At 37.7% G+C, this 16471-nt stretch overlaps 2 protein-coding genes across 3 annotated transcripts; one reads left to right on the forward strand and one right to left on the reverse strand.

Annotated features, from left to right (window-relative positions):
• Window positions 1–74: 74 nt before the first annotated feature.
• Fcp1 (RNA polymerase II subunit A C-terminal domain phosphatase Fcp1) lies at window positions 75–10421 on the reverse strand. 2 transcript variants are annotated; one of them, XM_022082441.2, is made up of 9 exons: window positions 10173–10421; window positions 9579–9735; window positions 8697–8822; window positions 8296–8540; window positions 7763–7956; window positions 5540–6539; window positions 4424–4755; window positions 3672–3966; window positions 75–3157 (listed from the first exon to the last, which is right to left on the reverse strand). In XM_022082441.2, exons 1-8 carry the CDS (start codon window positions 10412–10414, stop codon window positions 3692–3694), a joined length of 2571 nt encoding a protein of 856 aa, XP_021938133.2. In that variant the 5' UTR covers window positions 10415–10421; the 3' UTR covers window positions 75–3157; window positions 3672–3691. The 2 variants fall into 2 exon arrangements, with proteins under 2 accessions (XP_021938133.2, XP_021938136.2); XM_022082444.2 differs by having other exon boundaries at window positions 75–3469.
• Window positions 10422–10714: 293 nt separating this feature from the next.
• On the forward strand, window positions 10715–16339 carry LOC110838829 (centromere protein L). Its single transcript, XM_022082450.2, has 5 exons — window positions 10715–10936; window positions 11864–12125; window positions 12575–12783; window positions 13457–13833; window positions 14801–16339. Exons 2-5 carry the CDS (start codon window positions 11918–11920, stop codon window positions 15066–15068), a joined length of 1062 nt encoding a protein of 353 aa, XP_021938142.1. The 5' UTR covers window positions 10715–10936; window positions 11864–11917; the 3' UTR covers window positions 15069–16339.
• The last annotated feature ends 132 nt before the right edge of the window (window positions 16340–16471 follow it).

Below are 16471 nucleotides of genomic sequence, written 5' to 3' on the forward strand. Positions count from 1 at the left end.
TTATACACCCTGATTAAATGTTCTTCCTTCAAAGTAAGAAACCAAGTTTTACACCCATATAAATAACAAATCTATATAATTAAATTATTTTAATCATAGTATTAAAAGAAATATTACATCTGGCATATAATTACAATGAGATCTACTCAAAATATGGAACAGGGTTGACTTGTTGGAATATTTGATGAACAACACAATCAAACAAAATGTAAAAGAGCTATGTACAACATACTTCAGGAGAATGAATATACTGTCACTGTTTTTAATTCATCAACTCTGAGAAAAGTTTGTGTGTAAAATATGTTGCTACAACTTCACAAATATGTAAAGTCATAATAATCAAATGTTAGCAGTTTCACAAAGAAAGTACACTGTAACACTAAAACCACAAAACTATCTTTCTATTGCATAAGTCCACCTTTAGAGGAAAATTTATTCAACCAATGTACTTACATATCCTGATTCTAGTCTGTCTATCATAATTCGCTAAGTCTTGCAGGTACAATGATTTGTAAAGTTTGCATTAAAAGCAAAACGTAAGTTGGACTCAAATTCAGCAGTTGAATTAACCGTAAAGTTTGGTTTATGAATGTCACTTCAAAAAAGAACCATCAGATACCAATACGCAAAGTTGATTTCTTACAATGAACTTGAGCTCAAGATCTACATTCTGATCATGATTGATCATACATAACTCATACATTGCAGTGTTACTGACTGAATGCCTTGTGATGTGCCACGCATGTGTAATTTACATGTTCCTGCATCAGAAACAAATTATATTTCTAGTGAGAATATCTCTGCAATTTTTGAATACAGAAAAATTTGTCTAAAATGGAATATGCCTTTCTTAGAACACTTCTCTAGTACTGATATATGTGAAAAACTGAAATAAAAAAAATTTCGTCTTATAGATGGAAACTGTTTAGCGCAGTAATGGAAAAGCAAGGCTTTAACAGAAAACAATCTGCTGTAATCATTACCTGTTCAAATAATTTTGTCCCAGACTGAGAAGGAACAAGGTAAAGGCAAAGTTGTCCCTTGTGCTTAACTACAACATATTCTCCCAATACATGAATGGTATTATAAAACAGCCCTTTCAGCGCTGATGACCATGCTGTGGTGTAACCCCAGTGTATGTATCAGCAAGGACACTGATGAAAAAGATAAATTAAATAATAAAACAAAACTGTAATGGAGCAAAATCTACTGCCCAACACAGAAATTAAACCAAAAGGAAAGCAACACGTGGCAAGACCAAGAACACGGTAGATGGACGTGTAGAAGAGAGACAAAGCATGGGCAGAAGTGACGGACCAAACACTACAGCAGGAAAAAAATGTTTCATCTTGCCAGAGGACATAGGAGAGGAAGTATAAACTGACACAGGAATATTAAATACAAATTACTCAATCACTTGTGAACATTCATGGCATGATATAGATGAACTGTTATAACCGTAATATAACAAGGTATTTTCTAGTCTCAGAACATTTTACAGTAACATTATTTGATAGCAATGATTTCCAGAATTTGATTCATATTAATCACACATCCAACCTCCAATAATCTGCATTGCATTTCCATTCTAAAAACAGTGTCTGCAACTTCTAGTGGATAGTGTCCATGGCCCACTTTATATTTCTAAAATATTTTATTCTAGGACGCAGTCTGTTTGACCAATCAGAAAAGATCGCTTCTCAGGGGCTTGGTAAGAGGTTCAGTGAATGTGGTAGGTAGTGAAAAATAGGCAATAAATACATACAATTCAATGTACATAATTCATTATATACAAATAAATATCACACTTTCTTTGTTTAAACACAATAGGTTCAGGAAAATAAGGTGGGGAAGACCCACTGAGAAGCTTTGGTCTCCTTCTTTTAGATCTATATTGTCAAAGATCCATCTATGTCAAGTGCAGAAAAATGCCACCACCTATGACCAATCCTAGCATTATTACGAGTACCAAGTATTGCAACCGTAATGGATGTTCAGCTAACACATTTACTCAGCAAGAATGATAATTACACAAATAACATATCCGTGGTGCATGTTCAATCGCTGCGACCTTACTGAGTGACTAGGCCCCACTTAAGACAGTAAGATCAAATTTATGTAATTTTCACATGAGATTTAGTAAACATAGATGTTATTAGCTTAACCCACCACCTTACAAGATTGTCTCACAGCCTTGCCAACACTGGACTTACAATTTGTTTCCTTGATTCTCTAAAGAAAAAAAAAAATGTCAAGCTTTACAATACCGCAGAAAGTTACTGTCAAAAATATAACTGCTAACAGATCATAAACCAGTGACAATAACATTTCTCAGGATTTTTCTCCTCAAAACAGACAAAGTTCAATAGATTTGTTTTTGACGTTCCCGTCAACATTTCACTTTAACTCCCAATATCATACTGAACTTGTATCCATTTATTATTGACAAGTCGAAACAACGCATAATACAAAAAATAAAATATCAATATAAATTACCACCACACTTTAAATTTACAGCTCATGCATTGGCAATACTGTGTAAACCATCAAAAAGTGTATGTGACTTGGTGTTTTTATAGTAGCACAAGTTAGGTTGAGGTCTTCTGGATTGTCACACCATGTAGTCTTGAACAGCGCACTAACATTACAGAGGAATCAACTGCCTAGATCCTCAGAGAATAACAATGCAAAAGAACATGCCTCCTCTACCTTCAGAATAACCTGGTGCCTTCACATTCAGGACATAAGAGTTCTACCATGTACACGGAAGCAGGAGGCTCCGCCAAACCATTAGCAACAACATACAAGGCTACACATCGTCACAATCCCAGAAGACCGCAATCTACCGAAAAACCTACTGAGAGCATTTACCATCAAATATCTCGTAACAAGATATAAAACTACAAGTGAAAAGCACTGGGAGAACATTTTAATGATGTTCAACATCACACAGCATAACATTCACTGGCTTAATATACCTTTTTCCCTGCCATTTCCATCAGCTTTTCTATTTATCTGAAGAGCAGATACAACTTATGTTTGACATGTAGTATGAGATCAGATTTTATTCAATCTTGCTTCTTGCTGAGTCATACATGTTATATGAGCCATGTCGATAACCACTCAATTGTCTGACATCTCTCAAACATCAGGCACTCTGCAACCAAATAAAATCTGCATAAACATATATCATAATATAAGCCATCTGCGACTCAAAGTTGAGTAAATTCTCCATCCAGACAATACATCACTGTAATATTGTGAACAGCTACTTCCTGTTTTTATCGCTAGAGTCCGTATGGTAAGGGATTGCTTGGTCCATTTAAAACCATTTTATTTAATGATGCTGTCAGCAGCTCAGGCCATGCAGTGTTGAACGACGGTCATTAATGAGTAATAAACAGGAAAGGCTGTGGAAGGAAGTGGTCGCGACCTAATTTTAGGTAACATCCCAGCAGCTGAAGTCCAACTGGCAACAGAGGATTTAAATCATGTATAGTTGTATGATAAAGGTTAAAAAATAATTGTATTTTTTGTTAACAGTACATCAGGTACTCAGAGCTGGTGTCTCCCGAACAGACTTGAAGAGTTCTAGCCACAGCAGATGACGTGTACAAATATCAGATATGGCTCAGCTTGGAAGGTGGACACCAGAAACACATTTAACATACCTGTGGTAGAACGAAGGAACTCAGTTACCATCACCTGACAGAAACTCTCTTTCAAGCGCAGCACCCATCATGTTCCAGTCGCCATCATCAATCTCATCTGCGGGCTCATCACTACCACAACTATCATCATCTCCAAACTCAAGGTCACTCGGTAGCACCTCCCCACGACGAAACTTTGTACTGGGCATGTCGTCTTCCTCGTCATCCTCCTCGTTGTCGGATTCAGAGCCTGTCCCAGATGTCGGTCGCTTGCGCTTTGTTGGGCCTGACTCTCCCCATCCATGTGGATGTTCCCCTATTGAATCATGTTCCTTCATGAGATTTGAGGTTTTCTTGGCAGTGAAAATTTAGATTGTGGTGTTATGGGTGTGAACACCCTAAAGTCTTGTGAGTCATTACTAATATCTAGAAGGAATACACTGCCTACATCTACAGGGTACAGGGGCAACATGTTCCTCTGAAACATCAGTAACCACAGTAACATATCCAAAAGACAGTATATTAGACGAGTGAGCTCTCTACCAGCATGTACAAAATGTAAGTAACAAAAGAGAACAATTTATGATCCATCTGTCGTTTACAATGCTCACAGAAAACTATAAAACAACAAAGAAAATGCACAAGTAAAAGCATAATCACCAGGGAAACAGACATTCATAATTTCGTGGCAAAGAGCTCAGAAGTTAATACCGCATCTGAACATTACAATGTTAAATTCTCAGCATTACTTTTCACGTGCGTCAGATTCTCACCTGACAAAGTATCAGCAGAACTACTACTGGACTCATCAGCTGATTCTTGCACATTCCAGACTTGAATTTTCTGCACTTCATCCAGCTGAGCCACCGTCTTGTCCGGTTCTCCTTCGCTCTCTGACTCGTTGAAGATGTCTTCCACTTCTCGATCCATGTTGGCAATATCTTCAGAGGAGAAAGACATCAGAGGGTTGATGGTGTCCATGAACCTTCCACTGGGTGTGCGTCGTCTGACACCTGGCTGCTGGTGCGTGGGGATGTGCTCAGGACTGCCACAGTGAGGGGGCGGGTGTCTGTTTGCAGCTCCGCCTCGCAATAAAGGGAAAAGTCTGCAATATTCAGGTCAGAAATGAACTATGTGAGTCTATGTGGAGTACTAAACAGTATCCTGGATCAAACAAAAGGAACATTGCACCACAACAGAAAATAATAAACAACAAAACAGAGCTCTTCTTAAGTTAACAGAATTAATACTTCCTTACTTACAAAGATCCTTGTTTGAGTTTATTTTTAAGATTTTTGAGATACTATCAGAGATCATTTTTCCATTCTACTTGGATACACAAAACTGCATAAAACTGATATTTGTGAAAGTACATAATTTTTATTTGATTTGACCAAAACAGATATAATCTGCCGCATGTCATAGCATTAAATTCTCTCATCAGACTCCTTTATAAGATGTGTGCTGATGAAAACAATGACAGTACAGGAAGTGTTTTATAAATGTGGTTTCGTGTTACATTCTGAGAACGCATTTTGCTACATTCACATTTATTTTTGCATTTTTTACGGATTATCAGGGGTTTCAATTATCGAGGAAAATATATTTCCAAGCCAACCCAGATAATCAAGAGTCTACTTATTTCTTATTGTTGTAAATGGATTATTTCAAATATTACCTTTTTCCAGTAATTTGTGAATAAAATTTTTACTTTTGATCCTTTTATTTTCCCTATACCAAATGTACAATTTCTATTGAAAAAAAACAAAAACAAAATGTTCACTATATATTCAGTTCTTTACTCATTCGTTCATTTCTAGAGGGCAACGACATCCATTTTTGGGTCAGATCAATCTGAATGCAATTCACAAAAATATAAGGTAACTCACCGTTCATCAACTTTCTCCCACCGTTCCCCACAACACCACAACCAATCAGGTGTAACAATAATGGCATTACGCGCCACTCGACGAGCAGAGTTCACTTTCGCAGTCCCAGGCCTAACTGCAACCAAATGCGTAGTTTCTGGCGTCAAGTCTTGCATCACAAGAGCTCCCATCGATCGAGCCACGAGGTACGCCCTGCTCTTCTCAAGAGGAGTGTGCGTGGGAACGAGCCCACTAAACACAAGGCTGGTGCCTGATAGCACCTTACGTCGGACATATGGGATCACTGACTTGAGGTCTGGCACATCACCATTCATCTCGTCGTAGAGATCGTAAAAGGCTTTATGCACGGTCTTCAGAATCTCTTCCAGGTACATGAGGTAATCATCTCCATCTTCCACTTCTACCAAATCATCATCCCCTCCCCCCTTACCATCCCCACCACTCGCATCTGTCACCACTACACCGTTACCTTCCCCACAATTTTGAGCCTTCACCCCACTCTCCACAACCTGTTCATACTTCTCTGTCTCTTCTGAACCTATTTTTGCAACAACGCCAACTTCTTTGGTTTCACCTGCATCTTCGAGTGATGTAGGTTTGGTCTGAGAAGCATCCCCTTCATCTGACAACTCCAGACCACATGTCAAGTCACTTGAAACCAATGTGTCCCCCTCCTGACTATTAACAGCTACTTCACTGTCCCTACTTACATCGTCCTTTAACAAATCCCTCACGAACCTTGTCTCCTGCTCAGCGTCTCCACAGTTCTTCGTCTCTTTCTCCCCCTTCTTTGAGTCACTTTCTGTACTGGACTTAAACATATCTGTCTTCTTCTTGACACAACTGTTCGAGCTATCCCCAGACCCCAATCGACTGTCTTCACTTAGTTCACCCTCCTCCCTTTCACTTTCACCACCGTGTGTTCGACACATCCCATCGTATGCCTTTAGTTCACCATTTTCCTTTACCTCACTTTGTACTGAATTCTGCTCAATAGAGTCTGCAAATGTAACAAGATTTCATGAGCAACACAGCTTAAAATTTAAAAAATACAACAGCTAAGTATTAAATTATTAAAATTACTATAGTGAAATTCTCATTCAAACGACCAACTTCCACTTAATTGCCAGATTATGATGCTATCTGCACTTTATACATTATGTTTTAGTATTAATGTAGAGGCAAGAGACTTTTAAGTCTATTACAAACTTCGTGATAAAGAGATATCAATTCTTAAAATTTAAGGTTCCCTACAATTATGTCTGATGCGTTACCCAGCCCCCCTCCAAGAATCCCTAGAAACTATGCAATGTAAAACCCGGTACCGTAATTCGCTTTGACTTAATAAAAAAATAACAGTTCAATAGCCTGTCTCCACCACCCATCAATTGATTATAAACAGTACAAATTATTACGCTTGCACATCTTTCAACTCATATACTGCATTATCTGCAGTTTTATTTCAGTATCACGAGGAATATAAATATTCTAACCGTGGCCATGGTAGAAGCAGCAGGGAAGGCTGAGTGATTTGCGTGCACAATTTCACTGGCCTGCCCCATCATTTTGAACTCCAGGAACTACAAATTAAGGCTCTCATGGTGTATCACTAAAAAATCCATGAGAATGTTATACATTCCCAATTTAACTCACTTTATCAGTCATGTATCGTGCTTGTGGGACTGTAGCGTTCATCTACTGATCTACAGTTACTATTGTCCGTGAGCCACGAGAATAGACCCGACATCTTTGAGGGAGCTGGGGGTAGAATTCTGTGCTACTAGCGGATCGAAAAACACCTGCAGCTTATACAGGCCATACGTTGTGAGTTGATGTACTGACTGACTGATAGCATGATGTTCTTAGGTAAGGAATACATCACCAGCGCATGCGCAGAACCCACTTTCCTCCTGCCACACAAGCAACAGCTGACAAGACCACGTCTTCTCTCGTGGCTCGCAGAAAATACCTATCATAAGGTCCCAATCGGGAGATTACTGCAGTTTATTAAAGGTACAGAGTTACTGATGAAATAAATGGCAGGGACTTAGCAGACCTTCATTGGTCACGGTACAAGAACAGTGTCACGCCCACAACCTGTTGTTATACTCTATTCTAGTCACATGACCAAGACATTCTCTGCTGTCACAGACGAAATATCATCTGGACTGTATCACACTGGAGGAAGAAATCTTCAGCAGAATACAAAGGAGAACTGGTCACCTGATATTTTGGTGAAGTCAAACCCTTCCTTTTCATCATTCTCGCACTTGGCGAGACCAGGCGGAGCATTGATATCACCAGTATGCTGGAAGAAATGGTATGGCTTCACATGGACCAAGTTGGGAGCAAAGTTCCACACATCTTCTCTGTCATCGATGATACACACCAAATTATCCCCACAGGGGAAAAGGGCCCTGTCAAGAGCAGAGAAGAAACACTTAGACCCTGCACTGAATCTCTCTGAAGTTGAACGCAAAGCAAAGTTAAGAGCAAATAAAAATAACCTTTTGACAATATGCTAAAACAAAGATATATCTGTGAATTTCCTATCATTGTTGCCTTTCACGAGCACTTACTGCGGACACGCACCTACCACAGCATGTTCTGTGTAACTTACAATGCCTATGAAGACTGTGAAGTACAACAAATTACTTAATTTAAAATCACACCATGTAACAGAACACTGCCTGTCATTCTACTATTAGAGACACTGATTTCACTACTGTGTTCTACAAGTGGTTACATTTACATACGTAAGATTAGCAGTCTTCGAGTTTGAGTTGAAACATTCGTCTCGAGAGAGGATACGATGAGAGAAGAACTTGCCATCCGGATCTAGGAACATAGCAATCATGTGCGCGTAGTTACGAGCCCCAAACGTGCAGATATGGAGCTCATAATACTGGCTAATCTGGCTTAAGAAGTGCTGTGTGCCCGGCCGTAGCCGAGTGTGGTACCATGGAGATCCTGTACCATAGAGTTGGAAGTGATACACATCCTGCCAACATAACACAAGAAGCACTTAAAAACTGAGACTCATATCAGCAACATACTGTAAACTATCAAAACAAACAGGAGAGAATGTGGAAGATGTGTTTGTGCACAATTAGATCTGCACGAACAATCTTAACCACAACGTAAACCATTACCTTACCTTCAAGTTTGCTGGTATGTTGTCATTTGTTGTATGGATCAATGTTTGGTCAAGATCCACCAACAGCACAAGTTTCCTGTCTCTGAGTAAGCGTTCTTCATCTGCCTTCCCCAGAATCTGAGCTTGCTAAGTTAACAAAAAAAAAAAATACATATTAACTATGAAATTCAGCCACAATGAAACTTACTGGAAACCATTATTTTACATAAAACTTCTTGTATAGCTGATTTTCTCTGATAATGGTTTCACTAATTTAAATGCATATCAGGGAAAATGCACTGTGGTGTCCAACATTAGCTTTGGTATTCATTTTAAACTGAAAGCGCAAATGTGTGTACAAAGATACTATCCATTCCTCATAGCGCCATAACAATCCGGCGTCCGAGTACCCATGTTACCGTCAACATCTGAAACGTCAACAATAAGCTGGAGGGGTAGGGAAATATGATGAATAGTACAGAGGAGGAAGATGAGGGTAAGATGCAGGAAAATAAGAATCATGGAAAGGAAAGGAAAAATATGATGTCATATGCCTTTTATATCACATTTATAATATAACAGATTATCAGTGATTACTCTGTGGGCTCTTAAAAATGAATAACACATTTATTCTATTTACTTTTACAATAAATTATTTTTTTGTACCATTCCAGTTGTTTATTGGATGGTTTTGCCAGAATAGACTATTGCATGCTCGTCCAATGATGCAAAATCATGAGATTAGTAACTGACAGGCACTGTGGCTTTCTCCACAGAGCAGAAATCAGGGCCAGAACATATCAACGACTACAGTGGCCACATAAAGCCAGAACCAAGGCAAAGAAATGGTAGAGGAGAATTATTCTATCTCCTATACATATGTGAGGCAGTGCTAAGGGTTACCTCCTTGCTGACTTTCAGTTCTGGAATGCTGTGGACCATCGGGATAGATGCATTCCGCAGAGTATGGTCCTCTTTCCGAAGATCGGCACCACACTCGGCACACATGTCCTTCATCACTGTTGGATGTGTGCATTCTTCTAGCTGCAGGAGGACATCTCTGTGTAAACACAACGCATATATAATAAATAGTCATTGTAATTCTTAAAATATGTAAACTGCATGGCTAATTTTAAATCTTCCTCATTTATTGTAACATTTGTAAATGTTTTAACCAATTTTAATTCAATTTTGTGTGTCTCAACAATTATATTGGGGTATTTCCTAAAACAAATTTCTGATGTCATAGGTTATGTGATAGGGCCTTATTTTCAGTCAAAGTTACTCCACTTCTGAATCTCATTGAAGCTTTTACATCATAAAATAATAACGGTATTGTTAATTAAATCATAATTTATTGATTCGGACGGCTGTCTTCACATTTTCCTTCAGATAAGAAACAACTACCATTACAATGGTAAGCCACTACAAACATAAAAAACTGATAATCCTTGAGTGACGTAATGCGCACATAACCAACGCATCTCTGCTACGTACCCTGGATGCACAATTTCACCTTCCTTGGCAAGCAGCTTGCGCACTGTTCCCACTTGATTTGCCTTTAATTTCTTCTGTTCTTCTTCCCCGTTGTTGTGATTTATATCGTACAGCAATATTACACGTCCAACAGACACAACAGTTCCTTCCTTGACTTTCCACTTTAATATCTTTGCCGATTTTCCCGTAGGAAGAACAATTTCTACAGCTTTTGCGCCCATATTGACCGGAAGTGGACACATGGCTGCCAATATTTTCATATTCCTTAACCATAGAAATTTCCCCTTTACAACAAATTTTATAGTAAATAAGAAAGATCTGTGTTAGAAGCATATTATGAACGTATGTACTAATGTGGTTGCATTGTTTATATAAAATTAAAAAGCATGAATTTTGTTAAAGTTGCTAAGAAAAAAATCTTTAGTTAATGTGTGAAAAATGTCCCTTCTGACGGAGAATTGTTTTGTATTGGTTGTGCTGAAATGACTTCTAACAGGCTTGTTAACTGTTTTGTCATTGGGTTTCCACTGAGCAGTCGCACAAGTAACCAATCATGAATTTTGTTATGTTTGAAGGCATAAACGTTATTTGTTTTAAATGGTGTGTCGTTTTAACCAGTGTTATGTATTTTATTTGATTTAAAGTTATTAATGATTCTTTTGTATATTTTATACTGTGAATGGGTGTTCTTTAATGTTATGTTTATTTTCCACTACTGCTTTACATAACTGTGCTGGTTTGTTTGGAAAATGGCCAAGAATAGAGTAAGTCTAATAGGTTAGCTGCTGTTCTTTAAATTGCAGTATTCTAATACTCATCTCATAAATGTAACAAATATTTAAAAAGATTATATATGTTTATTGTACAAGCTTGTCATGTTATTTTCGCTGGTAAATATAATGTTTGGTTAAATTTATGCATGGACCCACAATCTAGCATTAGGCAAACAATCTAATACAAGTTACTTTGATTTTATAACTGTTCCCTCACGCTGTTTTTTCTTGTTGCACTTAAATAGCTTGTATTGTAAGTTTGTGTTTTCATATAGAGAAGAAGGCTAATTAATTTTCACCATTTTTAACAAATTTCTGTGATCTTGATCACTTGCAAATGAAAACAAGACTGTGCAGTATTTTACATTATTGATTTTTGTATATACTACAACAAACATTTTGGAAGTTTGTGTAGTCTGATTTATGTGTTTTATGGTACTTCTGCTTGGGGAAAACTTAACTTTCAGTTTGATATATTAAGATCCTGATTTCCATTCAATATACAAAATGTGCCTGTATAAATCCTTATTGTGACTGTTGGTCTAGGTTATGTGTTGTTTTTATATTTGTCCTGTTTTTCCTATGAAGGAAGATTTTAACATTATTTATTTGTTACCCCTCAAAGATATTGAGGTGGAAATACAACTAAACATTAGTACAACATACTGACTAAATCATAAAATAATGAGCTGACCACAGGAAGAAATCTCTCTGAGATAAATAAGAGTAAAAGAATATGAGGTGCATTACTCATGATATATGACCTTATATGTAATAAGATAAACATAATTTTTACAGATTTACAATCTGTTACCTATCACACACAATGTCATTAGTGTCTGATTAAATACCAGAGGTAAAATTTAAACTTTTACAATAACGTTTTGAAAGAGTTACCCTAACACTCCCTTCTTAAAGGTGGGTTAACACCATCAGTGATGAAGGAGAACGGTTAGTTGTATTTGGATTGTGATGTCGACGCCACATTCATCAACAAAACGTCAGCGACTGTCTGAAAAACTCCACACACCGAGATCAGTATTTGGAATCAGAAATAAAAAAAAGGAAGAAACAGAGCCAGGAAATGATTTACAAGTTCAGTATACAATTCAACCAGAGAGACTTTATTCTAATTTCCATGATAGCGATTCAGATGACGAAGATTACGATGGACTTGAAGGTATGTACAAATTAAGACGTAAGATTCAGGAATCTGTGTTTGGTATTTGTGAACGTAAGTGACAGTTGTGTGTTGGCTGTGGCAGCCAACAGCATGGGTGTTCAGTCATTTAGAATTGTGATGACCCACTAATGCTGCCAGGTGCACTTCAAGATAAATGGGACTTCCCATAGTTTAAGAACAAAATAGAAACTGTTAATCTGAGAAGTGACACAAATGCTTTTAATTCATACAGTACTTTCAGCAGAGCTGCTGGGCTTGTCATATTCTCTTCTTAGGTGTACAGTGTGTGTGACTGGCCTGAACTTGTAAAATTCTTGACAGGGACCAAGGTGAAAGTCTAAGACGTTTCTGTTAGTGACTAAGTCTGATGAGAGATGCAGTTATAATCCAACTTTGTAATTTTTCATGTTTTATAACATGTAAATGGAATGTGTACTTCTTTGTAGACCTCACTGGCAAAACATGGAAGGTCTTCAGGGTATCACCATTGCACAATTTTGAATATACGACTGTCCGAATGAAGCAGTACAGTCTGCGGCTGCGAGAAGGACTTACTACTTTACTAATGGATTCCACAAATGATGCCCATTATGATGTTAATTTCTCTGTGGCTGAAGGACTTGCTCAAACACAGAATGACAATGAAGCTGTAAAGGTTGGTACCACACATAGATGCTGTAGTAGTTTCAGTACGAACCTAGAATTTTATTAAACATTTGTGGCATAACATAATACTTCATGCAAAGTTCCTATTATTCTTGTCTGATTTTAACCAAAACTGGAGTTTCCCTGATGATGGAGGCAGCAAACACCTCTGAAATGTCGATAAAATTCCACCAGACTGCATGACACAACATCCCAAGAGACAGTCCACCTTCAAATTTTAATACAACTTACCAGTATTAAATTTTATTAAAATCTTTCGCTGTTCTCGAGTTGTTACGTGCAGACAGACAGGGCAAAGCTAACGGGCATATGTTTGCAACTTGTGATTGTTAACGTACCTAAAATACATTCCATGAAACACTGTCTTTATTCACTCACCTAGTCAAGAAAATTCCTACCTTTTATGGAACCTGAAGGTTCATTACTATGCAAAATATCAGATTCTTACATTGACAACTATGAAGATGGATATTGCCCCACATACTCTGGTAGGAATTGAAGGACATTTCAGAGGAGCTTGCTGCCTTCACCATTAGGGCAATGAGTTCTTGTTTGCATATGTATTTAGTTTTAGTGGGAAAGAAGTCTTTAGTTAATATTAAAACCAGTTATAATAGGAAAGTAGTATATTATTTTCTCCTTATTACTCTCATTGATTGTAGATAACGGTTAATATGAAGAAAAATAATGGGGAAAATGTACGAAGCAAACATTACATTGGCTTCCTGGTGTGTCGAGGTGCGTCAAAAGCATTAGGAGAAGAAGCAACAATTCATCTACCATTGCTACTGTGTAGTGGGACAGTGAGAACTACTAAATCAATTCATCACCTTCTTCGAAAGTTCTTTGACTGCTCCATTGATGCATATCAGATAACGCAGGAGGATCTGGCGTGGTTGTGTGCATTACAGGCAGATGAAAAGGACACGCGCAAGGGGGCTTCTCAAGTCGAAATGACGTTCTCATTCCCACAGTTGTCTGTAAGGAACAGGATTCAATTTAAAATTCCACTTACAAGTGTAAAATATTTGTGGAAAAGGTATGTACATTGCAGGGTGTGTTTTGCATTTGGAATGATATTAAATTGGGGTGTCTGAGAAAACATGTTTTAACCCCTGAATTAAAAAAACTCCCCCCCCCCCCCTCCACTGAAGGATAAATGTTGAAGATAATTTCACAACATATGTTTCTCCTGCATTTATTTAACTTTGTAATGAAGGAGTTGGTCATATAGTTCTTAAGAGAGCAAATTAACTATGCAGCTGACATGCATGTTTGTATCCAATGTCACTGAACCTACAAAATTATGTACTGAGCATTGGGTTGGTACTCCTGTTTCATATGCGCTAGGTTCCAGGTCAAATCTCAGCCCAGAGGTTTGATGACTGAGGAGAGTTTTCATGTTTATCCTCAGTCCCCTCCATGCAATTCCAGAAAAGTACCTTAAATTAGGTTATGATTACTTCCTTCTATATCCTTTCCAATTAATTAATCATTAATCCCATCATTTGACATTAGTCTGAGCTGCTAAGAGCACTGTTAACCTCTTTGAAGCCGGAGCTCATCCAAATAATATTTAAAAATCCTGTCTGTACTGCAAAGAAAACATGACACTTCACAATAAAGTTCGGCTGGTTAATGCTGTTTAAGGAAATAATTGCTGTTTGCTGAAGTAGGTGGGGGCATATATCGTTATAAACATATACAAACTTAGTCCAAATATGTGACTTATTTCTAGTTGTCATGACTGACTGAGTTGGCCCAATGAAAACACACTGGGGAGATGCCCGATTTGAAACCCAGCCGAGTACCAGTTATAGTGCCCGATATAAATATATATACAGTATTAAGTACGAGGCTCTTCATTTTATAATTTTCTCTTATTGATTCAACTTTCTGAGGTTCAAATATTCCATGCACTTCCTACATTTTAAAATAATTTAATAACAACCAACGAGTTTGGTTTCTCTTCATTTTTGTTTAAGTGAAATGTTTTTATATTACAGCATCCATGACTACAACTCAGAATATGCTTCGTTTGAAGAAGTGAGCAGGTTTTATGAAGCACTGCAACAACAATTGGCCCGTGTGTATGAGTTCAATATTGAGAAAGGGCAGCTCATGCGAATCAAAACTCCAACATTAACCATTAGTAATGAAACCAAACTAATGGCTAAGACAGGAAGGGTATTGAACTATGTGCTCAAGTTTCTCTACGAGGGATCAGCAGTGATCGACACCTGTGCCCCGACACTGAGTGTCGAGCCAGACTGACATAGCTGTTTTATATATTTTAGCAGCGCAAAGACAAGTTTTTCAGTCTGTATCAAAGCAAACTTGTTAAAGTGTCGAGACAACTTTGCAAGTTATCAAACGCGTTTGGTTGAGCGAGTCGTAAGAGTTCATAAATTTTAAATATCTGATGTAACAGTTAATTTTGCCAGTGTCTTACTATGGGACAGTATATTGGGACAGTGATATGTTAATAATATTTTGTCATACTGGCATAACATAATTTTTTAGAAATAATTATTTTTAATGGCTGGCTGGCACAACTTAACTGTAAATAGGTCTTATATAGTTACATTTTTTATAGTTATGGATAACTCGAGAGTTGTGTCAGGGGTTTTATATAAATAACATTTTAAGGACAAGGTGTCACGCATTCTTTCTACATGCAAAAGAATCTTTCATAAATGTGATCATCATATAAATGCTTTCTGTACATTGCGTGACATTTGTATGATGACCCCTTTTGTTACACATGAACTGCTTCCTCAGCATGGATGTACATGCACCTGAAGTTAAAATTTCCATGCCAATCTGTTGACCTTCCCTCCTAAAGAAGACCAACAACCAGACCGCTCCCCCCCCCCCCCCAAAAAAAAAAAAATCTGTGTTGTGTGAAGTGCAGTTCAAAGGTCAACTGCAGCTGTGTACACTGGATTCTTTTAAAGTAAAATAATGTGGCTTTAAGACTGTCTCAGAATATTTGTATCCTGGGGGTAAATACAGGAGATAATGCAATGTGAGCTGTAATTAATTTCCTTTGAAATGGAACTCTCCAAAATGTGAACATTCTTAATGACAGCTATAGACGAGACACTCATATAAAAGCATGATCATATGCGACACATGTACGTGATACTGGTGTTTACAGTTTTTCTTAAAGTCAGCTCCCATCAACAGTACCCTATCTAAGCACCTAATAGACATTCACATGTTCATGAAAGGAGATGACCAATTCATCAAACAAAATCCTGCCCCAACTCATATCCTTACATTGTATTTACCTATGATCCACTCCACAGTATCTACGTGTAGCGTACGGCATCTCATCAATCCGAGCAAACACCCCCCGGGACACCAACAACACGAAGTGAGTAGTGCAAATAAGATGAAGTTTTCATAGCAACTACAAGTGATTAAAGTGTTTGCAATATAATAAAAAATTCTTGTTCAACTATGATAATATTGTATGACCAGCACATTAATCCAGCTCAATAAACTCTCTGCTGAATTATAAATATGGCTACAGGAAAATACATTCCAGGAATATTACTTTTTGTGTCTGCCCTCTGAAACTCTGAGGTACAGGGAGAGAGAAGCTGTCAGTTGTGGACAGGTTTCATTTGAATACCCTCATAAAAGCAGAGTCCATTATTGTGCCAGAAAAT

This window comes from Zootermopsis nevadensis, unplaced genomic scaffold, assembly GCF_977971745.1.
Source record: "Zootermopsis nevadensis isolate Lab colony 2312 unplaced genomic scaffold, Znev_1.0 Znev_ptg000004l, whole genome shotgun sequence".
Classification (NCBI taxonomy): domain Eukaryota; kingdom Metazoa; phylum Arthropoda; class Insecta; order Blattodea; family Termopsidae; genus Zootermopsis; species Zootermopsis nevadensis.